Raw genomic sequence first — 26,618 nt, 5'->3', positions numbered from 1 at the left:
TTACTACCAAAGAAGAGAACATATGTCAGTGGACATGTGTATGTGGTTGTTGGCCATGATGGATAGTTATCTTGATATTAGTCTTAAGTTATTATGGGTTTTAATTATTATGGATGTTTTAGTGGAGGTAGGAAGTTATTTTAATTAATACGATAATGGCTAGTGTTATGGCTGTATGGCCATCATGGAAACAGAAGTTGTTTAACCATGAATATGTATGCCATAAATTAGTAGAAGACCTTTACCCAAAAAATAATAAATAAATAAATAAAATAACAATAACAATAACAATAACAATAACAATAACAATAACAATAACAATAACAATAACAATAGTAGACTAATGGAAAAATGGACTTTTGAACTAAATCAAACTCTAGTTAAGTCTGGCTTCCTTATCTAAGCCAGACGTTAGGCTTCGTCCATAAAACCATCATCAAAACATCATCTGCAGCGGGTGTGGTGGTGCGACGAGCATCTGATGGCTGAAACGACATCGGGGTGTATGCCGATATCGTCTCAGCTATCCGATGCTCGCCGCATCGCCACACCCGCGACAGACAATCATCGCTCCCTCTTGTTCCTATATTCTCTCCTCACCATGGTTTGAAGTATCAGTATCGTATAAGTCATATCGGTTGTATCGTATTGGTATCTGCTGAGACCGATTCGTATTGTTTCAGGGGTACAACAATAAAAAAATACTTTTATGAAAAAACAAGGGGTCAAAATGACCGATTCTCTTTGATATTGATCCAGATATTTGCAGAGACCGATACCATTACCAATAACTAAATCAATGCTGCTCACACTATTTTCTCTCCAACTTCATCTACCTTATCTTATTCTTGTTTTAATTTCCTCCAATCTTTTCTCCCTCTCTCCCACATAACACAGTTCAGATGTGGCTTGTTTTCAATTCCTAATCGTCCAATTATTTACCAATTCTTTATCAATACATGTGTTTCATTTTAATCCAACTGTTGTGGATCAAACCCCATTTTCACTCCTTCTCCAAAACAAGGGACGAAATTTAGCTGTTGTCGGAATTGCAGCCAACCCCTGTGGCAGCCAAAGAAATTGGTACAACATTCGGGGAGAGAATATTGTACCTCTGGGCCGCAGATTCTGTTGGAGAAGCGCCATGGTTGCAGGCGGAGAAGAGGAGGAAGTGAGATCTAACAGTGGCGAATATACCTCTGGGCCGGGAGGGCCACATGTCATGGGCCTTTCCCTGGATGTAGTAGTTGAGGAAGAGAGAGTGGGAGAGAGAGGATCTAAATCTGATTTTTCGTCCCCCCTTCCGATTCTTATTTTTTCCCTTCTTTTCTTTTCTAAAGACCCATGATTTGGGGTGGCAGTTTCGAACATTAAATTTAATACATGTGACGGCCTAGCTGCATTGTTACCGGATCTTGGCTAATACAGAAGATCAATGAGTGCCTTCGCATGTAACAACGATGACGATGTTAAGTTTGTCTTGAATTCTTGACCCGTTTTGAAGATTAATCCGCTCCGACATATTTTGGTGATGACTCGAATGAAAATTTTTTTGAGATCTATGATGAAAGCAGAGGGATTAGCCCAATAGGCCCAAGCCCAGAGCCCATCATTGACCTCGTATGGGGTGCAGGGGTGTAGCCCCCTAGGTATGGTTCAAACGAATCTACCGTGATTCGATGGGTCGACCCGCGACTTGGAGTATATATAATGTACTATTGCTTGTTGAGAAAGTCATTGTATTTTGAGGTTTTTCAAGCTAGGATTTCAGGGTGAGTTTTCTCACCGCTACTTGGGTGTAATTTTTTTTCTGCATAGTGAAACATCTTCTTCTTCGCCCAAGGACGTAGCACACCACCCTGGTGTGTGAACCTCGTTAAATCTCAGTGTCGTGCGGATCTATTGTCTCTTTATTTTTCGTGTTTCTTGGTGTTTGATCTAACAAATTGGTATCAGAGCTTTGAGTTACTTCAATCCATGGCTTCAACGAAATACGATATTGATAGTTTCGACGGTAACATTAGTTTTAGTTTATGATAGGTTCGAATGATGGCTGTTCTCACACAGCTGGGTATGAAGAAAACCCTATTTAGGAAGGCGAAGAAACCTGCAACTATGTCCGATGATGATTAAAATGATTTGGATGATAAAACCCTTTTAGCTATTCAGTTGTGTCTTTCGAATGATGTTCTACAGGAAGTTCTCTCAGAGAAAACGGCTACAGAGTTATGGGTGAAGTTAGAGAACCTCTACCTCACCAATAGGTTGAGATTGAAGCAATAACTGTATACCCTTCATATGGGTGAATGTACTTTTATTAAATCCCACATATCTCAGTTCAATTCTATTGTTACTGATTTAAAAATGATAGATGTTAAAATAGACGATGAAGATTTGATCCTATTATTGTTATGTTCTCTGATGGGCCTAGTGAGGCAGTTTATGTGTATAATATGTTAAAATGGATGAAGATTTGCTAATGGCAGTGCCAAAGGTGAAGATCAGACTAGTGAGGCCTATGTTTTATGTCTGAGCTGTTTCAGTTTCTTCTTGTATTCTAGTTTTTCTTCTTTTAATACAAATGATCTTTTAGCAAAAAAAATATTTGTTTCAAATAAATTACAAACAAGATTGGCCCGAGCCCATAGCCTCGATTTAAGTCTAAGTTTAGGCCCATTTCAAATCCAATTTCACATCACAACTTGGTGCCATCAATCGAGGCCCACCCAGAAGGCCATGAGATTTTTCCAAGTCGTAGTTCGGTTGATAAAGGTGGGTTGGGCCGACTTCATCTCAATCCCTTTAAAAAAAAAAAAAAGAGAACATGTTACCTAATCAGGCTAACACTAGGTAGGAAAATCAAATTACAAGCTAAAGATTAATTCATATTGTGAGGAGACGTGTTAATTGAAGAGTTGATATATTTTTCAGAGAGTGGATCAGGCTCACGTACGAGAACGTATGAGAACGACTCTGGTCTATGGATTTAGGATCAATTTTCTCTCATCATCCATGCAGCAATGATTTTAATCTCGGTATTGATATAAGTACCAATATGACACTGATTTGGATCGGTTCATATCGGTCAGTTTTGTCTTTTTTACAAAAGGTGCATTTTCTTTTATGTTTTTACCCCCAAACCGATATCAATAACCAATCTAAATCGATCAAGTATCAATATCGATCTCAGTCGATAAAAATTCAATACAATTGATACGGATGATCCAATATGAATACTTCGAACATTTTTTTTTTTTTTGGGAGGGGGGGGTGGGGTGTCATAAACTTGTAACACAGAACAAGCATAATATGTTGTATGCGTAGTTGGACGTGTGTCTGTATGTGTGAATGTGTAGTAGGTCGGTTTGTTATCTACTTTGTATGGACAAGGTCTGTGAGAACTCTCATAAGAAGTTCCTTTATGGTAGAAGAGCTCTCAAACTATCTCTTGAACTGTAAAAGAAAGTATGTTAGAAATATTAACGAACTGAGTTGTATCACTTGTGTCACCTGATACTCTCCTTAAGACCGTAGACGTCTTGTATCTTCAAAACACTAAAAAGAACAATTGTCTTTAAGAGCCTTCATGAGAAGACTACATAAATATATATCCTCTAGCAGTTGAAGAGATTAATAAGCCTTTATGAGGAGATGTAAACACTCCAAACAACAATAACAAATTTAGCCTTATCCCAACTTAATGGGATCGCTACATGGATCTATACAAAAAAAAATAAAAAAAAAAATCCAACCAGAAGTGGAGGAGGGAAGAGATGGGAAAATGAGAGATAAAAAAGGAAATATAAGAGTAAGAGGAAAGAGGCACAAACTTGAAATTAGGAAAATCTGTGCTTAAATTTGGTCGGCTACTTGGATCCTTGTTCTCCAAAATGTTCTATCCTTAAAAGAGTCTACAAAGTTGAAGAAGTATAGTGTTTTGATTTTTTTTTTTTTTTCCTGAAAATTTATTTAGAACTAGCAACTGCCATTGTCGAAACACCGAGATCGTCGGAAAATGTTACACCTCATATTAACCGGTTAAGCATGCACTATAAGATTATAGAGCATGAATGAACAACTCAATATTATTAACCCATGCAGCTACTTTGCTTCTTATTTTTCAATGGGTATTAAAATCAGTAGTTGCAGAATTCAAATGCCTAGCCATCCATGATAGCTTCTTCTTCAAAGCTATCAAATCTATATGACTTCTCTTGTACTGAGCTAAGCTTAGAACTGTTCAAATTAGAGAATGTATGTAAGTCTATCACATCTAACATGTGACTGAATTTTTTCTTTGCTTCTGAATGATTATCTATAACATTAGTCTTCACGTCTATCGTTGTGAATGAAATGTTGCTTTGCTTCTGAATTATTATCCATAACAACCCCACAAGTTGTCACACTTGGACGGCCTTCAGAATCTTCACTGCTCATCCCTTTATGCTTTAATGGGGAGGGAGAGAGAGAGAGATCACTTGTATTGGATTGTCTGTTATTCTTTATTGCTTATTCACTTTCAATTCCACTGTATAATGTTTTTCTCCACATACATGATTGTGTGGAGGGTCCATAGGCCAATAAGGTGGAAGAAAGAGAAGGGAGGGGGGGGGGGGCGTCCCAGGTCCAAGAGGGGAGGACGGGCAGGAGGTGGGAGTGTGCAAAGGATTGGGTGGGGGACAGAGGGAATTACAGGTATCCCCTAGAAGAGGAAGGGGGAGAGTTGAACAAGCGACCTCTCCCTAAGATTTAGACTAGGGCTCAATCTGAACTATTAGCCACCATCATCATGTCAAGAGGCACTTCCCAATCCATGATTAATTTGATATTGAATCAAATTCATTGATCTAACATAACCTAATTAATAGAGTCAACAAAGCTTTTCCGAGCTTGTAGATAGCTTCGATCATGTTATCATAGAATCTTATTAGCTAGTGAGATTTGGATTTTATTTATTTATTTATTTTTTGATAATACTGGTTTTTCTTTTATTTCAAGAGAAGTAAATAGCTTGACTGATTTCCTTACTCAGAAGGGCCAGTCCCTAACATGTAAGGCCAAATGGCCTGTATCTACTTCATGGATTCTTGGTACTTGAAATCCAAGTGTTGGACATGTTACTATGAATAAATTTCTGATTATCAAAAAGAAAAAAAAAATAATAACTGACTCCAAATCAGGGCCATTTTAGTGATACCCAATATATGGCTCCTTCTAACAAAATGGGCCGGTAGGTGATTGGACCCTTGGATCATTCTGAACCTAGGAAGTGGGACCACTCGTTAAGACAACATTGCGTGAGGAGACAAGTCATCTCCAAACCAGTTTTATTCGTGCCTCAAGAGTGTAAAATCAACTTTGTTGGAACAGGGAATTATTGTTGAAAAAAGCACCATGTAGATATAATGAATTTGGTGGAAAATATTGTTTAATAACAAGTGGGTCGGAGCACACCCGGTCCCACAAACCGCCCCAAACCTCACTTACTTCAATCACACTGTCTGTGCAAAAGCGCCACATCCCAAATAAAATAACACCCAGTTTCCTCATGCACCTCATTTCTATCATCCTCAATATACCCTATCATCCCCAAACCTCATTTGATTCATTCTCATGTCAGATACGATAAACCAATCAAACTGTCCAAATTAGGTGGACCCACCAATCAGACGTCAAGATTAAGGCATAGTTGGAAGTGACTCATTAATCAAATTGTCCAGACTAAAAGCTGGTGAATCGAACGGGCTGAACTGATAGATGGATTGGCATGATGGGTATGTGGGATAACAATCTTACGAGGCTAATGAACTTGATAAGGTACTTTCATTTCTAGAAGCGTGTGTTCCTGAATTTGACTCATTATTTTTTTGAAGCCACTAATATGAGAATATTTAATGTTCTTCACTGTTTTCGATAAAAATTAAATAATTTTCATTCAATCTTGATATGATTTTATTCATGCAATTTGAGCTTCATCAAGTCGAACGGCAATGACTAAGAACTCGAAATCACCATAGCAAGTGACACGTGTCGTCTTAACTTCATCCATTTTTGTTATTCGAACTTGGTAGTATCCTCGAGCGTAAGTCCAGCTTCAAGAAAGTATTTATTCGGCTGGCTTTCCATTTTTCTATTCATGACGCTATTACAAAATCAAAATCGAATGAATGAAGAAAATATTGAATTTCATCAAGCCAGAGAAAGCAATTTCTTTCTCTATAAGCGTCAATGGTGTGGAGCAAAGTCAGTATGGACTTGCAAGACTAGTCAGAGCCTAGATACCCATAATTAGCAAATAATAATAATAATAATAATAATAATAATAATAATAATAATAATAATAATAATAATAATAATAATAATAATAATAATAGTAATAGTAATAATAATTGTGGGATAATAGATGCACTGATGATAATGGACCTTGGTGAACAAAAAAGTAATTCAGAACATTATAAAGTAGCAGTCACTATTGGTATACTACAAGTTATGGATTTGATGCTAATTCTTCTTTCTCTCATCTTCTCCTTTGTTCAGTTATTATCTGTGTTTTGTTCTCTTAATTGGACTGTCGGTTTGTGGATGAATGAGCTGATGTGAAATGCTTATTGTGGATCTTACCAAAAAAGAATTTAAAAAAGAAAAAGAAAAAGAAAAAAAAAGTTATGTTGGATTTTGATGTAGATTGAAGGAATGAACAACATCCTTCCACCTGAAAACCCACTTGACCCTGAAAAACAGGAAAGTGATAAGGCTATACATGACCCAATTCCTAATTAGTTCGAATCAATGTGCTCTTCGGGGTCTGTTCTATCTTGATGTGAGAAACAACAAAAACACCTTTCAAGTCCAATTTTTAGATGACATCCAAATGCTTATCCTTTATTGGTTGGTTTTTTTTTGTATATTCTTAATTTCTAGAAAGGAAATAAATTAATGGTTTTTTCAATGTTGATTGTCAAATCACAAATAATTCTTAGAAGGTAAAGATTTATGTGACTCAATAAAATTACCTCAATTTCATGTTATTATTATATTATAGAGAATCACCTTCTTAGCAACAAATTTTATTATAGGTTAGTTTTTACTGAATACCAATATAACCCTACAAAACATTTCATAGGGGCTACCACCCTCAAACCTATAACATGGACCTCGAGACCCCAATAACAAAGATAACACTCAAAGCTTAGGGTCTTGAGGCTTTGGCCTCTACAACCTCTTAACAACCATTTGTTATCAACCAAACAATACAAACGATGGAATACATGCAAGACATCGTACCCCGACAACGACCATGTTGTCCCTTCTTTGCTGATCAATAGATTAAAATTTTTTTACCTGATTTGAACTAGTCTTGCTTGGTGGCGTGGCCCTGCACCATGTAGGCCAATGAGAGTGCATACAGGGACATCAACACTGATTTAATTTTTATTTCACAATGTTGGGACCACCTCTATCACTCTATGTGTGGCACAGGGGCCACTCACCCAACAAGTTTCTTTTTGTCATATTAATATCATATGGGCTGAAATTTAATTCACAGAGCTAGATAATGTTATGGACAGTATCTCCCTGCATTCTGTAGAAAAGAACACGATTGTAACCTTTCATATGAAGAAATGATTGTTTTTTAGATATTGATACCAAACGTGATTCTGACTTCTTTTTAATATAATTTTTTTGGTAAAAGGAGCCTTGTCATGCTTCTAGAGTAAAACAATAGCAAACACATCCTTAAGATTTAACCGAAAAAAAAAAAACACATCCTTAAGAAACTATAAACCTAAAATAGTGCATAGGAAAATAAAATAGTTTATAAAATCACTTTCCGTACCCCTTTTCTAAAGTTTACTGACCTTTCTGAATTTCCTTCTTTAGTAAGGGATGAGTACGGATCTTTAAGGGCTTTTTTGTCATTTTCGGAATTCAATAATCAATCACTAACAAAATCTTATTAAACTCCTAATCACGAGCCTTTTTATGTTTTATTTTAGTAATCAGACTTATGGTAGTGCTTAATTCATAGATCGATAATGGACAGAACCGGCCCAATACAATTTCCATTAAACCAAAAACAAGAATTCATTGAGTGGTCCGCTTGGAAGATTTTCATCTGGTCTCCAAGGAATTAAAATTGATGGATTTCTCCATATATATCTCCAGTTCCCTTCCACTTAAACCAAACTTAGTTGGAGAGTTAGACTAGTAGGGATCCGAAATCAGGTTCAATCTGGTTCAACCAACAGTTCATTCGGATGACCAATATCTGATTTACATGAGATTAATTATATAGTAATTTTCTCATTAACAGTCTGCATACATGCTAATAGTTCACAATGTAGACTGTTTTACTTTGGCCGAATTATAAAAAATCAAACATTTAACCCATGAAACGCAGTCCAACAGACCGGTCCAGTATAAGGTGTGAACACTTGGGACTCAATTATAGAATGATGAGAACACACATATGACTTCTAAGACATCCATAATAACTTATATCATCCATTGTACCTTATTTTCCACACTGCGTTCATTGGATCCGGCCTAAGTGAGGGTATCCTAGTGGTAGGTCACTAGACAAAATGAATTAGATTCTTCTTTCTCAACCTATCTAATAAAAATTGTGTTAAGCATTTTAATTGCTCTCACTGATCCGACCAAAACCTTAGTTTATGTGGATAGATATCCAAGGTTGAAAGGACCATTTCCACCTAGAGAGAAATGGGACTTCCCATCTAACAAAAGATGGAGCTTGCCCAAATGAACATAAATAACTATCCATTCTAGAAATAAAAATTGGAATGGACACAAATGATTGATAAGTGATTTAGATTGGTGTGAAGCTGACTTGGCAGTTAAGTGGCAACCTGGAAAGGTTGACACTTGGTGAAGGCCGGCGCACCAAAGGAAGAAGAGGAAGAGCTTTAATAGCCAATCAAGGAGAGGGAAAATCTTAAGACACAAAATATCGGTGGAAGGTGGCGTGAAAATTTGGAGGGACGCCGTCCAAATAACCCTTTCATCTCTGCCACCCCACGCGCAATCGATAACACTCTTTCCCACCCCTCTTCCCTTCCCTCCCCCCCCCCCCCCTTCTATATCTTCTTTATATCTTACCTCCTCTATCCCTTCACACCATAGCAGCTGTTCAGAGAACGAACACCCCCAAAAGGAGATCCACATAACACAATCTCTCTCTCTCTCTCTCTCTCTCTCAGAGGCAAGTTGAAGAGCCTGCAAATTCACAATTTTCCGGTGAGTTTACTCTCAAAACATAGTTTCTTATGCTTATTGGCTTAGTATGATTCATTGTTTATCGATCGACATTTTCCAGCCACCATTCAGTGAAGTTGTGGGGAAGGGTATTCCACCACCATGGCCGGGGATGGAGTTCACCCCCACTCAAAATATTAAAACACAATTTCTGCTTGTGCTTATAAATTCTTAAAGTCAATTTTTAGTGCTCCTTGCCTATGTAACAATTGTGTTTTGGCCAAACTCATGCAACTAGGGCAAAGTTTTAGGTAGGAAACACTTAAGTTGCTTGATATGGGTCCCTGGATGTCTGCGATTTTCGTATGGACCCAAGAATCTTTGAGTCCTGCTTGAGAGATTCACACTGTAATCGTCATTGTTACCATCATCGGACCATTATAATCAGAATTTAATTCTGTACTGGAATTCATAGAAAGGTAGATGTGTTGGATGATTTAGATTGGGATGATATATCCTCCTTCAAGAAAGATTAGGATCATCATAAATCTCTTAAGCATTTCAGTCACGAATTTGTTCTTTGTGCTTGTGCAAATAATTTTGTATACAGTATTGGGGTACGAAGTCTTGTATTTTGTCGTATGCATTTGATGGCTTGATTCTGAAGGGCAATAGGCCTCAAGGCCCAGACCTTGTTTGTTTATCTTCATTATTGGAGCCTCAATGAATTAGTGGGTCTATGTCAGGGTTTCAAGGGCGGTAGCTAGGAAGAATTTTTTTTTATGGCTATGAGTATTTTGGTAATTTAACTGTGTAGGATTTCGTTATAAATTTGTAGAAAGAATTTTTTCTTTCTTTGTAAATATTCTGAGAGAATTCTGAGAATGAACGGTTATAATCCTATCTTTCATTTTTTTTTTTTTTCACTGACAATTCTATTCTCCGCTAATAATGAAGCAGATCTTAACGTAAATAATCTTATGAAACCACGTAAATCTTTGTATGTATCATGTAATTATGTATTTTAAATTCTCAATCAATTTTCTGCATCATATTAGATTTTCGTTTTTTACATACAGTGATTAAAATTGTATCATTAGCATGCATGCACTTTCTAAATGTCAAAAGTGATGAATTCTTTATTGTAATTAAGTGGTCCTGAATGATTGAGATGTTTACCAACTTCACATTAAAAATTGATTGCAAAGCTTTGGCATGTGTATGACTGAAGACCTTTCTCTAACAGAAAAGTAGAATGTCTTTAGTTGTACTGGAATTGAGTCTTAATCATTTTCATTCTAAAAATAGGGATAGAGGACGGCTAGGTGTCCATTAGGTAAGTAAAGTAACGGTTTAAAATTCAGTAGTGGGATCCGATGGTCCAAAAGCTTCAAATGAGACACCTTCCTGTGCTTCAAAAATAGACAACCTGATGAATCACAGTTCATCCATACAATCCATAGACCTTCTAGAGTATTTCTCTTACATAATGACAGGTTTGGGTGGAGAAGGGAATTTCTTAGTAGGGTCTCTCTCTCTCTCTCTCTCTCTCATTGTGCACTTTTATTCTCAGGTGAACATCTCCAATGGAAGTTGAATCCTGTGTCCCACCAGGTTTTAGGTTCCACCCAACAGAAGAGGAGCTTGTGGGTTACTACCTTAAGAGAAAGGTGAACTCCCAAAAGATTGATATAGATGTCATCACTGAAATTGATCTCTACAGAATAGAACCATGGGACATCCAAGGTATATATGATTAGTTCTCAACACATAAAACTGGAGAAAATAAAAGAGTATAATTTTGATAAGCTTTAGACTATTTGTTCTAACATATATAAATATGTGATTGGCTCTGGTAGAGAGATGCAACCTAGGTTATGACGAAAAGAATGAGTGGTACTTCTTCAGTCACAAAGACAAGAAATACCCAACTGGAACAAAAACCAATAGAGCAACAGCAGCCGGATTCTGGAAGGCAACAGGGAGAGACAAGACAGTGCTCTCTAAGAGCAGAATTATTGGGATGAGGAAGACCTTAGTATACTACAATGGCCGTGCACCCAATGGGAAGAAAACTGATTGGATTATGCATGAATATCGGCTCCAAACATCTGAGCATATATCACTTCAGGCAAGTCTAATCATTAATTTCAATAAATCTTATGATTTGGATAAGAATCTAGCAAAACTTGAATTATATGGTTCTAATTAAGTATTGCTTCTTATGGATATAAACCACAGGAAGAAGGATGGGTCGTGTGTCGTGCATTCAAGAAGCAAATTCCAAGTCATTCACCTAGTATTCAGATGATGAATCACGCTTATGATGCTAGAGATCATGACCTGCAAGTAACTAGCCATTATCAAGGAACCACCAATTTTCCTCATCAACCTGTTTGCTATGAGCAGGAGCTTTTGCCCATGAATGCTCAATTAGATAATCAACTAATTGATCTTCCACAACTAGAAAACCCAACATTGTCAACCAGTTTAGTCACTAGAGAAGGTTTTGAGCCTAGTGGTACATCGAATTCGAAGGAGGATTACAATGATGAAAGGAACAACAATGGTGGAGACTTCGTGGATTGGAGAACTTTGCATCAGCTTCTGGCATCACAACCTATTAATTATCCATTAATAAAACAAGATTATGACCTGGATGCCCAAAATCAAGGACATGATCTCTTTGGTTGCTTTCATAACTAGTAATATCATACTTGTATACCTCTAATTGATAGTATGGTACGAATTATGTATGGGTTTTCTCTATCCTAGAATTTGCAGTTGTCAAAAACATTTTGCCACTGAACTAGTTATAGGATAAACATTTGTTCTTATTAGAAGGGAGAAATATTTCAAAGTAGATCACCTGTAAGTTCGGGATACTAGCTAGGAAAAAAAATTCTTCTCAGTTCAGTTTCTTAGGTAATGTCACATTTTATAACTGTAAACTAGGCATTATCACAAATATTGATACTATAACTAGATTCTTAGCAGTTGATATATGAAATAAAATAGTGTAGAACTCAAAACATATATATATATATATATATATATATATTTTTTTTTTTTGGGTTTCTGTGTAGATTATTCTAAAGTGAGAATCATACCAACCAAATAGATTTCTTCCTAACAAGAAGGGCAAACAGAATGTTGTAAGATTATCCCTGGTATAGTCGTGGCAATTAAAAGGTGAGCCTCTGTATATTTTTACTGATAATGTCGTCAAACAAGGAAAATAGGACTTTATGGGAGACACTAATGCGATATAAAATCAGGTGATGACTTGTATTAAGAGGGTTGCCAAAGAAGTGTTAGAGAAAGCAAAGGGTAGTCATTAGGCCTCTAGGGAGACGTGGTGGTGGGATGATGAGCTCCAAGTAGCCATTAAAACTAACTTTTAAGAGATGGCAAAGGCAAAAGATTCAAATGATGTATTATGACGCCTGAAACAAATCAAGGAAAATTGTGGGGATGGGTAGGATTAAGAAATATGAGGATCTTTATACTAACCTAAACACCAAAGAAGGAGAAAAATCAATTTATAAATGGCTAAAATGAGAGAAAGGAAGAGTAAGGATTCCAATCAAGTGAGATGCATCAAAGGTGATAATGGAAGATTGTAGCTAAGGGATAAAGTCATTATGAAGAAATGGGATGAGTATATTAGTGTCCTACTAAATGGAGATAGGTCGAGTAAATATATGGAGGTTTATTATACTCAACAAGGCCCCACACGTCAAAGATTTTTACGAAAAGTCATTCTGTGCTTGATTATAGCAAATGGTGGAGTCAAAAAGCTTGAAACCTCAGTCTAAAAGATGCGTGGCTAGTAGGGTTTATCTTGATTCGCTACTTCATTTGGATTGAGAGAAACACAAGGAGATTTAATGGTGTTGTAACACCCCTGCCCCATTAATTTTGGTACAATATTGTCATTTTTGGCTGTTGGGCCTCAAGGTTTAAAAACATATTAAGGAGGCTAAAGGTTAATAACTAGCCTAGCAACCTCCCTCTAGGCGATATAGGACTAAAATTTCCACTCCCTCACCAATCTCCCAAACCCTTTAGTACTTGTTGTATTCTTGGTGAGGATACCTCACCGATCTCCCACATGGGTTCGGTACACTTGCCATATTCTTGGGTGTCACATTCTCCTCTTTTTGGGTATAGTGTCCCTACTTTGGCCTCACATGTTGTCAGGGTCTACTTTGATACCATCTATAACACCCCGACCTAATTAACTTTGGCACAATATTGTCCTCTTTGGCCCATGGACCTCAAGGTTTTAAAACATGTTGTACCATGTTGAAGAGGCTAGAGGTTATCAACCAATTTAGCCACAAGAGAAAGTTTTGCCTAGTGGTGCTTTGAAGGATGATTACAATGTTAAAAGAAACAACAATGGTGGAGAGTTCATCGATTGGAGAACCTTGCATAAACTTCTAGCATCACAACCTACTAATTTTCCATTTTTTGTACACGATTATATCCTAGATGCCCTACCTCTAATTGTTAGGATGGTACGAATTATGTGTAGTTTTTTTTCTATCCTAAAGTTTGCACTAGTTTATAATAAACATTTGCTCTTATTAGAAGGGAGAAATATCTCAAAGCAGATCTCTTGTAAGTTTGGGATACTATCTAGGAGAAAATTCTCTTTCTCTGTTAAGTTTATTAATTAATTGGGAGGACGATAGGTATGTCGTCAGCCCGCCAGTGTACGATAAGCTAGCGGACAACACCAATTGGGGCACATGAAAGGGTATCATACAGAAAGGAAAAGGGGAACATTTCAAAAAAGGGAAGAGAGAGAGATAGATACAGTGGGTGCTAGATTATGATATACTGGCAGCATACCCAATATTTTTCCTAATAATTAATGTCACCTTTTATAACTATAAACTAGGCATTATCAAAAATATTGGTATTCTAACTAGCTTCTTAGTATCTGATATAGCCTAACAAAAAAAAAAAAAAAAAATAGAGTTGATATATGACAATAAACAATAAAATGGTGGAATACTCAAACTTTATCTTGTAGGTTTTTGTAGATTTGTTCTATGTTTTCTTTGCTAAAAGTCAGCAAGTATATTAATACAAGAAAAGAAAAAAAAAGTATACATGTTTAATGTCCAAGCAAGCCTGGACAAAAATAAGAGAAAACCCACAGAAATCAACCCTGACACTCCCCACCTTTGGCATTGCCATCAGCAGGGAAGAAAGGATATGCAACTTAGGGAGAGGACCACCTTTGGCATTGCCATCGGCAGACTCTCACTCCAATCTAATTTATGACACTAAGTTAAACCTGCATCGAGGTCTAAGCTAGGCATCCCAGTTAATTTCAGAAGAAACTAAATTTGGGCAGCCATTCCAAACAATTAGGGATTTGAGATATTGCGCCGTGCTAAGCTCTACCACAATATTCACTTCTCTAGGACACTGTGTAACCCTCCTTGTAACTTACTCCAACGGAAATGGAAATGCCAGGGGATTGTTTTCCTTAACATATTACCTCCACCCTAGCTTGAGAATCACATTCAATCCATAACTTTGTATAGTTCATTTCCCTTGCATATTTGTGAGTAGATTGTTCTAAAGTATTAATGAGTAATGACTATGGTAGACTTATATGTAATTGTACAGTAGCTTCTGTGCATGAAAGATGATATACAGTCATGCCTTCAACCGTTGGATAGGAGAGAGAGGGAATGTGTAATTACACTTCTGCCCCCACCACCCCATCCAATAGTCGTAAGGCACAACCATGTACATAAACGGCCATACATTAACCTCTCTCCATTAATTATTAGTTTTAAGGAAAAAGTTTCCCTTGGCCCACTCAGCCAATGTATACACGTACTTTCTTACATTTTTTTTTTTTTGCTTCTCTTCCTTTGACCATGTGGGCACAATTTGGATAATAACATTCTCCACACCCTCACTATTGTGGTGTGGAAGATTCTCCCCACATTGACAGCATAGAAAACCCCCTTCCTAGTTTTTATTACTATTAATTCTGAAAATGCACTTTGTCAAGGATTTTCTTTTGTTTTTATCCTCCCGGCCCCCCAAAAAAATTATAATATGGTTTGCATATCAGGGTTTAGCAGTCACTGTTGATATACCATTTAGGTTACGTAACTCATCCTTCTCTTTATCTTCTTCTTTGTTCAGTTATCGTCTTTGTTTTGTTCTCTTAATTGGAATGTCAGTTTGTGTTGAATGTGCTGATGTGAAATGCTTATTGTTGATATTAGATTGAGATGGATATGGACCCATAAAGACCCATTAAAGTGATTAGGAAATGTGGGCCTTTTTTCTTCTTTGTTTTTGGGTATGTGAAGAATGTGGGCTCTCATCATTTGAGGGGGAAAGGAAATCTTATTAGTGTATTTATGAGATTGCAATAATTTTCATCAAATTTAAGTATGAAAGTCTTGTTTGCCCACCTGAAAGGCACTTGGAAAAGGGCTTCTTTTTAATTTGGATGTTCAGAAAGAATTGTTTTTTATTTAGCTCTTGGTACCAAACGTGATTCTGACTCCTTTTTAATGTATTTTTTTTAGGCCAAGGAACCTTGAATTGCTTCTAAAGTAAAACAATACCGTGACACATCCTCAATAAATAATTATCCTAAGTAAATAAAATCACTATCCGTACCCTTTTCTTGGTTGGGTTGGGCTAGGCCTAGAATATAACCTGGGCTCAATCCAATCTTGACCTAGGATTAATGTTTATCAACCTTAACCTATTTGTTTGTAGGGTAAGTCTCTAGGACCCTTGAGTGTAACTTGAATCCTCATCCTGACGCTGATAGTTCTTTAGTTACTTCCTTGGAGGACCTTTCGGAGCCTATGCCATTTTTGAATCCTAATATTGAGACGGATTCAAAAGAGAGTTCAGAGTCTATGAAAAGTTTGAATCTAGAAAATGATCCCTATGATGGAAAATCATTCATTCATATTTCAAATTGGGATGTAATAACAACAGTTATCTCTCTACAGGAAGAGACCGAGATGAACCACGAGGTGGCCCATCAAGTTGATAATATAGATGGTTCATTGGATTTACCTGACGAAGAGTTAGAGTCGACCAATGACGACGATGACTCTGGTCATGGTGTCTTCAGAAACCTGACCCATCTGGTTTTGAGAAACTCTATGCGAAAGAGTCGTCACATCAGAAGTGCCCTGTACTATCTTCGCTCTCATGATTGGGCTACTTAACTCTTCCATAGTATTTTTTTTCGAGTGTAGAAAGGTTCCTTTCTAATTTTCCTTTGTGATACAGGGTCTATTCTACCTTTTTTTTAGGGGTTGCTGTCCCTTTCTTAGGCCTGTCTAATAGGGGGAATGGTCGTTGTATCTTTGTTTTTTTAAGACTTAAGGCAGGTTTGGGTCGTTAAGGCTAAATGTGCACCAATACTGCATACATGTATGTGAATGGTTCTCAACGTGGATCGGTTTACTTTGGCCACATTATCAACAATTAAACGTCTAACCCATCAAACACAGTCCAACAAACCAGTCCAGCATAAGGTGTGAACAATGGGGACTAGGGGTGTCAATCGGTCGTTCCGGCTCGGTTTCGGTCTGGGTTGAGTCGGTTTCGGTGTGGGAAAGCTGAAACCGAAACCAAACCAATAAGGAAATTCCGATTTCGGTTTGTCTTCGGTTTCTTAAATCGATTTATATCCAGGTTGGTTTTGGTTTTTGGTCCAGTTTGGATTCGACTTTCCATACAAATGTATACAAAACTATGCAAATTTTGATTTTTTTAATGAATTTTGGAGTGTTTCGGTTTCTTACCGGTTTGCTTTCAGTTTCGGTCTGGGTTTTGAGCCGGTTTCGGTTTGGTTTCGGGTTCATCTGGTTTCCTGTGTGGTTCGGTTTGGTTTTGAGGTTGCAATACTCCAAACCAAACCGAACCAATAAGGCTTCGGTTCGGTTCGATCCGTGTTGTTATCGATTTGGTCTGGCCGGTTTTACCGGTTCGATTTAGGAATTGACACCCCTACTGGGGACTCAATTATAGAAGTAGAACACACATATGACGGCTATAAGACATCCATAATTATTTCTCATTCCTTGTTTCTTCTTTTCCACATTGCATTCATTGGATCCGGCCTAAGCGAGGGTACCTTCGTGGTAGGTCAGTAGACGAAATGAGTTACATTCCTATTGCTTAACCTATCTAGTTGTCTGTTTGGCATTTTAATTCCCAATGAATTTAATTCGTCCGACCAAGACCTTATAGCTGGGGTACATGGGTCTATATATCTGAGGTTGAGAAGACCATTACTACCAAGAGAGAAATGGAATTTTTTTTTTTGGTAACAAAAAAAGGGTGCTCCATAGTAGTGATCATAGGCCCAAGGATAAGCCTCCGTACAGCAAGCAGAGCTTCCGTAGGACCAATGAGCGATAGTGGGCATGCCAAGACTCGAATTCACAACTAGCCGACTTGAACGATGATGGATTGAGGACATTTTCCCCACTAAACTACCAACCCATTGAAGAACTTACCATCTTTGAGTTTGCTAAAATATGAACTTAGCTATCTATTCTATGAAGAAATTTTGAGGGGGACACAAATGATTGGCACTTAAGTTAGAGTGGTATGAATCTGACTTGGCAGTCAGGTGGCAACTGGAGAAGTTGACACATGGCAAAAGGCAGCGCAGCAAAGGAAGAGGAGGAAGAGCTTTATTGGCCAATCAAGGAGAGGGAAAATCTTGAGACACAAAATATCGGTGGAGGGTGGCGTGAAAATTTGGTGTCACGCCGTCCAAACAACCCTTTCATCTCTGCCACCCCACGCGTGATCGATAACACCCTTTCCCTTCCCCCTTCTATATCTTGTTCATATCTTCCCTCCTGATCTATCGCTTCAAACCACAGCGGTTCAGAGAACCAACACCCCAAATCTCTCTCTCTCTCTCTCTCTCTCTCTCTCTCTCACACACACACACACACACACAGAGGCAAGCAGAAGAGCAAGGCATATTCACATTTTCGGTTAGTACTCTCAAAATATAGTTTCTTATGCTTATTGGCTTAGTATGCTTCATTGTTCATAGTGCATCAACACATTTCTTCTTATGGGAATCCTTTAGAGCGCTGATCGCCCAAACTTGTCCATAGTTATCTAGGCGATAGACATGTCCAAGCGATGATCCAACGTTCTCGATGCATTACCTCTGTTCTGATCGATAAAAACACAACCGTTGAATTAACATTTGAACATGTGTCAATCGCCCAAATAGCTATGGATTGACTTGAGGAATCAATGCTTAGGATAAAAGCCAGACCCCATTTCTTCGACACCGGTATTTTAATATTGCAACGGTGAAGTCCTCAGTTGGATGGATATTTTTCGGCAACCATTGAGTGAAGCTGTGAACCGTGGTGGTTGTGGGGAAAGGTTCTCCACCACCATGGACATCGAGTTCACTCCACTCAAAATAAAACACTGCGACTTATGTTTTGTGCCTCTAAGCTCTTAAAAGTCAATTTTTTAGTGCTCTGCTTGCCTATGCAACATATGTACTTTGGCCAATTCATGCAACTAAAGCAAACCCAACCATCTTTGAGTGCTGCTTAAGAGACTCACATTGTAATCCTCATTGTCATTGTCATCAGACCATTATAATCAGAATTTAATTCTGTACAGGAATTCATGGAAAGATAGATTGGTTGGATGATTAAGATTAGGGTCATATATCCCTCTTCGAAAATGGTTAGGATCATCATATATCTTTTAAGCATGTAAGTTGCGAGCTTGTGCAAAGACTCGTGTAATGTTGGGGTACGATGTCTTCTATTCTATCACTTGCTTGTATTTATAGGCTAAATTTAAAGGCCTGTAGGCCTCAAGGCATGGACCTTGGGCATCTTTGTTAATGAAGCATCAATGAACTAGTGGATCTATGGTGGGTGTTAGGGGCGGTAGCTCCAAAGGAATTTTGTTAGGGGTAGATAAATATTTTAATAATCTACCTATGTACAATTTTGCTATAAATTTATAGCGAGGATTCTTTTCTTATATTCGCTCTGAGAGATGGGTGAAAACGAGCAATTGTAACCCAATACTCAATTGATAGTGAAATAGATCTTGATGTAGGCAATATTTTCGAACCATGTAAATCTTTATAAATATGCATTATATATTATGTGTATATAATTCCGATTTAATTTTCTCGATCATATTAGGTTCACATTTTTTACATACAGTGATTAAAATTGTTTCATTAGCATGCATGCAAGCTTTCTGAATGTCAAAAGTGATTAATTGTTTATTGTGATTAAGTGGTCCTGACTCCTGAATGATGGACATGTTTAACAACTTCACATTAAAAATTGAATGCAAAGCTTTGGCATGTGTTTCTTTAACAGAAAAGTAGAAATGCCTTTAGTTTGGCCTCGAGTCTTTAATCATTTTCATTATACATCAGCGATATAGGACGGCTTGGTGTCCATTATGTAAGTTAAGGAATGGTTTAAAACTTCAATAGTGGGATCCACTGGTCCAAAAGCTTCACATGAGACACCTCTCCTGTGCTTCAAAAATAGACTACCAGGTGACCTTAAAGTCTTCAAACACCAAAGGAATTTCTTAGTAGGGTTTCTCCCCCTCCCCCCCCCCCCCCCAATTCTTTCTTTCTCACTCACTGTGCACTTTTATTCTCAGGTGGACATCTCCAATGGAAGTGGAATCTTGTGTCCCACCAGATTTTAGGTTCCACCCAACAGAAGAGGAGCTTGTGGGTTTCTATCTCAAGAGAAAGTTTAATTCCCAAAAGATTGATGTAGATGTCATCACTGAAATTGATCTCTACGGAATAGAGCCATGGGACATTCAAGGTACATAATATATGATTAGCTCTCAACACAAGCAATGGGAGAAAACATTTTATTTATTTATTTTAGCTTTTTTGCTAAAGGTCAGCAAAGTACATTATAAAATAGTAATAATAATAATAACTTACAAAAGAGCCTTTAGCTCTCTGTTCGGTATAGCCATCAACAGAATAAAAACCCAAAACTAAATAAACAGAACAAATTACATGAAACAAAATCTTGGCCTATACTACAAATCCCACTCTAGATCAAAAGATACGAATGCAGGAGCCATATCCAGGTAGTTGATGTCACACCCCGTTCACACAGAACCGGACCGGTGACAGGATTAACTCCGGTTAACCCAAACCGGTCAGGATCATCTGATACAGTATCCAACCACAGCATACACACAACTAAGATAATGTTCAATAGTTCAGCGGAAGACTTAATTTACCTGTAAATATCTCCAATATACTTGATACCTAAATTGTAGTACATAGATAAATACATGTGGGCCCGCAGGCATGATATTTACACAAAAAGAATAACAATTCACGTATTAAGTACACAAAATGGATCATCAAAAGAATCAAAAAGCAACCCTGTATGGAGTCACTGCTGTGGTCCCACAGCATAGCCCTCGCACGCGCAATCCGTGCCGTGCTCATAGTCCTCGGGGACCCACTAATCCTCTTCGGGGAATCCAACTGTGGGGCCCGACCTTTGATCCCCAGGCTGGTGACCTGCAAAACCATCTAAAAGAGGTATACACGTGGGATGAGCTCACTAGCTCAGTAAGTGAAAAGGAGGACCACACAACAGTCCACACAACAATCACAACCATATGCACTATATGCTATGCAATTCATTTTTCATCACATCCACCTAAACAACATTACCAAGTCTTTGGTTTAGTGTTACTATAACCACAATGCGCGTATACTCCGGGTATGAGCCGTGAACTCTATTCCGCGATACGCCCATAGGGCTGTCGGAGAAGGCCCACCGTGAGTACTTAAAAAAGTAAAGCATGCCGACCACCGGCTCTCAACATAAAAGTAAATGATAGAAAATAAAGGTGCAGACTCCAGCAATTTAAAAGCAATACGATTGGCCCTCTTGAATATACCACCGAGGTTACCGACTGTCCTAATGACCAGCCAGGCGTATGTCTAACCGCCACAGTGACTCGACAACCGCGACCATTGCTTCCCCCCAAATGGTAACCCAACACCTCAATCCCTGTTGGGAAGGGTCGTAGCATGGGAATATGATAATCCTAAACCGCATGCTCCTTTATGACATAGTATGATTGCATAGTGCCACTGCATCCCATTTCACGGGCCACCAATGCATTCGTTTCCAAGCTGACTATGGCATCTAGTCTATTAATGCATTATGCACAATGATATCATCATTCATCACATAATCACATCATCATTTGACATTGAGAAAATAAACACAACACACATGTCATAATAATATGAGGATGGCTAAGCTACATATAATTTACATGATGATATGGCTAGTCTAGATACAATTTAATGGATGCCAAACAAGCCTTAAAATGAGGCCAAACGTCCTCTCCCCACTTACTTGTGTACAAAGACTCAAGCCCGGTACGGATGAGATCCAGCGTGAGAAACGTAAATTTTGGTGAACCTATCACAAGTGAATGGGGTTAGCATTTCACCACTTTGGGGTCAAAACTAACAAGATTTGATGACAAAATCATGTTTAGAATCCTAAAAGAAGGTCGCACATCCGTTTTGGGTCCATTCGGACTAAAAAATCACATTGGGAGCCTCTCGGGTGGGTCGGACAACCCACCAGTCTCAACAGGTGGGCGGGTCGTCCCACCGGTCTTGACGCACCACTCCTGACCTGCCCGTCGGTAGGGGCCCACCGGTGGAGGCCGAGGGTCAGCTAGGATTGGTGGGCAGGTTGGCCCGTCGATCGGCCCATCGGTCTGGGCCCATCGATCTTGATTGACGGGAAGGTCGGCCCACCGGTTGGCCCCGAGGGCCTGCCCTCTCAGGCGGGTGCCCTCAAGCAGGCCGTTTGGCCCACCGGTCTCAGCCCACCTGAGAGGGAAAAAAACTACAATTTTTCCTAAAATTTTCCCCAACCTTTGGGGAATCAAATGAGGCTTTTCCAATCCCATTTTTCATACATTCAAAGTCTCATAAGATGATTCTAACCTAGATCTAGGTTAGATTTAAGGAATGGAAAACTATCTTACCTTCTTTGCTCAAGAACTCGTTCAAAACCCTAAAATCACTTCAAATCACCAATGCTTCTCCAACCTTATAAACACTTCTTCAAATCCTTCAAAATCAACACATAGACCATCTATTAAACCTTATATTGATCATCTCAAGGGGGATTTACAAGACCTCAAGGAACTCTATCCAAATCAAGGGTTTTATTTGGGTATGGTGAAAGTTTAAGGAACATAGCCTTCACTCACCTCTAAACGTAGATCTCGTGTTGGAGATCACTCTTCCGGCGTCAGAATGGGAAGATCAAACCTTGGCGCCGCTTAAATCCATTTCTTCTTCCTCTTCCTTCCCCTTTCTTCTTCTTCGTTCTCTTTTCTCCCTTCTCTTCTCTCTCCTCTAAATCTTCTCACCAACTTTTCATGTAATAAATGAGATATTGAAAAACATAAATAATGCTATTTATACTTTCTTAAAATCATTAGTAGCACATGGGTAGGTCACTCAGGTGGGCGGATGCGCCCACCTGTGACCGCCCACCTGAGGGCCAAAAATTGGCCAACAAGTGGGATTTTGATGGAATTCGACTCTCGGCATATATCTCACTCTCGACACAAGGTATATTATACGTATACGCTTTAAGATACGGCTACATACCAGCTTTATCCATACATGGCCTTATGATATGTGCATGTACACGGCTTGGATACACCCGTCTCCTCTGGCACTGACTCAGACTTGTCTGGCCAACCGGTGTTCAAGGTCACCCTTGCCATCATAGTCCATAAGGAACCCACCTTAATCCTCTCCGGTTCGGATCTTGCATGGTTAAATCGGGTCAACCGTGTAATTAGACCGGGTTTAAAAAGTAGGGTATCACATTTACCCCCCTTTCTGAAAATTTCGTCCCTGAAATTAACGTACCTGGTTGCTCGAAAAGAGGAAGGTACTTGGCTTGGATTTCATCCTCATTCTCCCAAGATGCTTCTTCAAGTGAGTGATTAGCCCATCGCACATTTATAAAGAAAATTGAGCAGTTGCGAAGTGTTTTCACCTTTCGGTCCAAGATTTCAGCTGGCTGCTCTGTATAGGTCATATTAGCTTCTAGATATTCTTGTTCCACGAATAATACATGAGATGGATCATGAACGTATCGCTTCAACATGGATACATGAAATAGATTATGAACATTCCCGAGTGAAGGTGGCAGAGCAAGCATGTAGGCTACTGAGCCAACCCGAGCTAAGATCTCAAATGGGCCAATGTATCTCAGGCTCAACTTCCCCTTTCTATGAAATCTTTGCAACCCTTTAGTAGGAGAGATCTTGAGAAACACTTTTTCTCCTGGCTGAAATTCAATGTCTTTCCTGCGGTTGTCTGCATAGCTCTTTTGACGAGACTGAGCTGCTTTAATCCGTTCTCGAAGAACATCGACCTTGTCACAAGTCATCTGTATCATTTTAGGTCCTAACATTCGGCGTTCGCATACCTCATTCTAATATAGAGGAGTTCTACACTTCCTACCATATAATGCCTCATACAAAGCCATCCCAATTATAGCTTGGTAACTGTTGTTATAGGCAAACTCCATAAGGGGTATATATTCTTCCCAACTACCACACATTTCCATTGCACATGCCCTGAGCATGTCTTCTAATATCTGTATGGTTCGCTCCGACTGACCATCAGTCTGTGGGTGGAAAGCAGTACTCAAATTCAATTGTGATCCCAAGGCATGCTGGAAGCTTTTCCAAAATCTAGAAGTGAACCTTGGGTCTCTATCTAATACAATGCTCACTGGCACTCCATGCAAGCGCACTATGTTATCCATATAAAGTTGTGCTAATTTGGCCATAAAGAACTTGGTCTTGATGGGAATGAAATGAGCAGTCTTAGTAAGCCGATCAATGATCACCCATATCGCGTCCATCCCCTTAGGTGTACATGGTAGTTCGGTGATAAAGTCCATTGTAATCCTATCCCATTTCCAGTCTGGTACTGGGAGTGGTTGAAGAGTACCATAAGATTGATGCCTCTTAGCTTTTACTTTTTGGCATGTAAGACAAGTCGCCACATATAGGGCTATTGTGATTCTCATACTTGGCCACCAGTAATTTTGTTTAAGGTCTTTTTATACATCTTTGTACTTCCTGGGTGGAGTGAGTACTCAGAGCTGTGTGCTTCCCGCACTATCTTGTCTTGTATATCCAAATCATCGGGCATACATAACCTACCTCGAAACAGTAATGCCCCATCGCTAGCTAAAATAAAATCATCGTCGTTCATTGTTTGATCTTGAATCTTAACTCTGATCCGCTACAATTCAGGATCCAAAGGTTATTTTATTATCACCTCTTGCCTAATAGTCGGATGCACCTATAGAGCCGTCAGTGATACAGTCAACCATTTAAGGTTTTCTAGTTGATGTTCAAGCTCTAAGGTTGCTCCTTCATATAAGAGGGTTTCATCCATCAGCGTCGCCTCTTGTACTAGTGGTGGGCTGACTGCTAAGTGTGAGAGTGATACAGTCTCTGCCTTCCGACTCAACGCATCTGCCACTACATTAGCCTTTCCAGGATGATACTGAATGTCACAGTCATAATCCTTCATGAGTTCGAGTCATCTCCTCTGCCTCATGTTCAAATCTCTTTGGGTGAAAAAATACTTAAGGCTCTGGTAGTCACTATATATCACGCACTTCTCCCGATACAAATAATGTAGCTAAATCTTTAGGGAAAAAATGACTGCGGCTAGTTCCAAGTCATGAGTGGGGTAGTTCTTCTCATATTCCTTTAGTTTTCAGGAAGCATACGCTATCACCTTACCGCGTTGCATGAGAACACAACCCAAACCAACCTTGAAAGCGTTAGTGTAGACTGTCATTCCACTTGTGCCTTCAGGGATGCTCAACACAGGGGCCGACACCAACCTCTTCTTCAACTCCTGAAAACTCACCTCACATTCCTCTACCCAGTCAAATTTCACACCCTTTTTGGTTAACTTAGTCATTGGTGCTAAGATCCGAGCAAAATTCTCAGTAAATCACTGGTAGTATCCAGCCAAACCCAAGAAACTTCTAATTTCAGTAACATTCTTAGGGCTTTCCCACTCTACTATTGCTTTCACCTTGTCAGGATCCACCTCGATTCCGGCCTTAGACACTACGTGTCCCAGGAATCCAACTTGTTCAAGCCAAAATTCACATTTACTGTATTTGGCAAACAATTGTTGTTCTCTCAACCTCTGTAACACCATTCTCAAGTGTTGAGTGTGCTCCTCTTCTGTCTTAGAGTAGATCAAGATGTCATCATTAAAAATAATTACCTATTTTTCAAGGACATCGTGAAATACTCGATTCATTAAATCCATGAATGCTGCCGATGCATTGGTTAACCCAAAAGATAACACTAGGAACTCATAGTGACCATATCGAGTCCTGAATGCTGTCTTGGGTATCTCGCCGCTCTTTATCTTGAGCTGATAATAGCATGATCTAAGGTCTATCTTTCAAAATACCCTTGCACCCTACAGTTAGTCAAACAAATCATCAATGCGTGGCAATGGGTACCGGTTCTTAATGGTTAGCTTATTCAATTCCCAGTAATCAATGCACATACGCAAGTTGCCATCCTTCTTATTGACAAACAATACTGGGGCACCCCAAGGTGAAACACTTGGGCGAATAAACCCCTTCTCCAACAATTCTTGCAACTGCATCTGCAACTCCTTCAATTCGGCTGGTGCCATCCTATATGGAGCTTTAGACACTGAAGCTGCTCCAGGAATCAAGTCTATGGCAAACTCCAACTCTCTATTAGGCGGTAAATGCATCAGATCATCTGGAAAGACGTCGGGAAATTCTTTAACCACCTTTACCTCTTCTAGAGGTGTAACCCTTGCATCAACATCAAGTACTGATGCTAAGTAACCCTGACATCCACTTTTCAACAACTTTACTGCTTGAAGGGCAGAGACGAGGACCTTTCTCGCCCATTTCATGTTATCTGCTCGGTATACCAATTCTTTTCCTTTATGATCTGTCACCCTAATTAATTTTTCAGCACACATCACATTAGCTCGATGGGCCGATAACCAATCCATGCCCAGTATAACATCAAAATTCTACATATTGAATTTAATGAGTTGTGCATCCAATTCCTTCCCATTGATTTCCACTGGGCACGGCCCATACACCTCCTTCAACTGTGTAACTTTATCGATAGGCATACTAACAATCATCCCATGATCTAGTGTCCTGGGTGACATACCCAGTTTCTCAGCAAATCTCTTAGATATGAATGAATGTGTAGCTCCTGAATCAAATAATTCATAGGCT

The 26,618-nt window shown here is 38.9% G+C and overlaps 1 protein-coding gene across 1 annotated transcript; it reads left to right on the top strand.

The window, feature by feature from the left end:
• The first annotated feature begins 9,188 nt into the window (after positions 1-9,188).
• LOC122066583 (NAC domain-containing protein 30-like) lies at positions 9,189-11,922 on the top strand. Its single transcript, XM_042630413.1, has 4 exons — positions 9,189-9,258; positions 10,790-10,962; positions 11,076-11,347; positions 11,458-11,922. The coding sequence occupies exons 2-4, from the start codon at positions 10,803-10,805 to the stop codon at positions 11,920-11,922; spliced, it is 897 nt and encodes a 298-aa protein (XP_042486347.1). The 5' UTR covers positions 9,189-9,258; positions 10,790-10,802.
• The last annotated feature ends 14,696 nt before the right edge of the window (positions 11,923-26,618 follow it).

This window comes from Macadamia integrifolia, unplaced genomic scaffold, assembly GCF_013358625.1.
Source record: "Macadamia integrifolia cultivar HAES 741 unplaced genomic scaffold, SCU_Mint_v3 scaffold2478, whole genome shotgun sequence".
Classification (NCBI taxonomy): Eukaryota; Viridiplantae; Streptophyta; class Magnoliopsida; order Proteales; family Proteaceae; genus Macadamia; species Macadamia integrifolia.
This window is presented reverse-complemented; position numbering and strand designations above follow the sequence as displayed.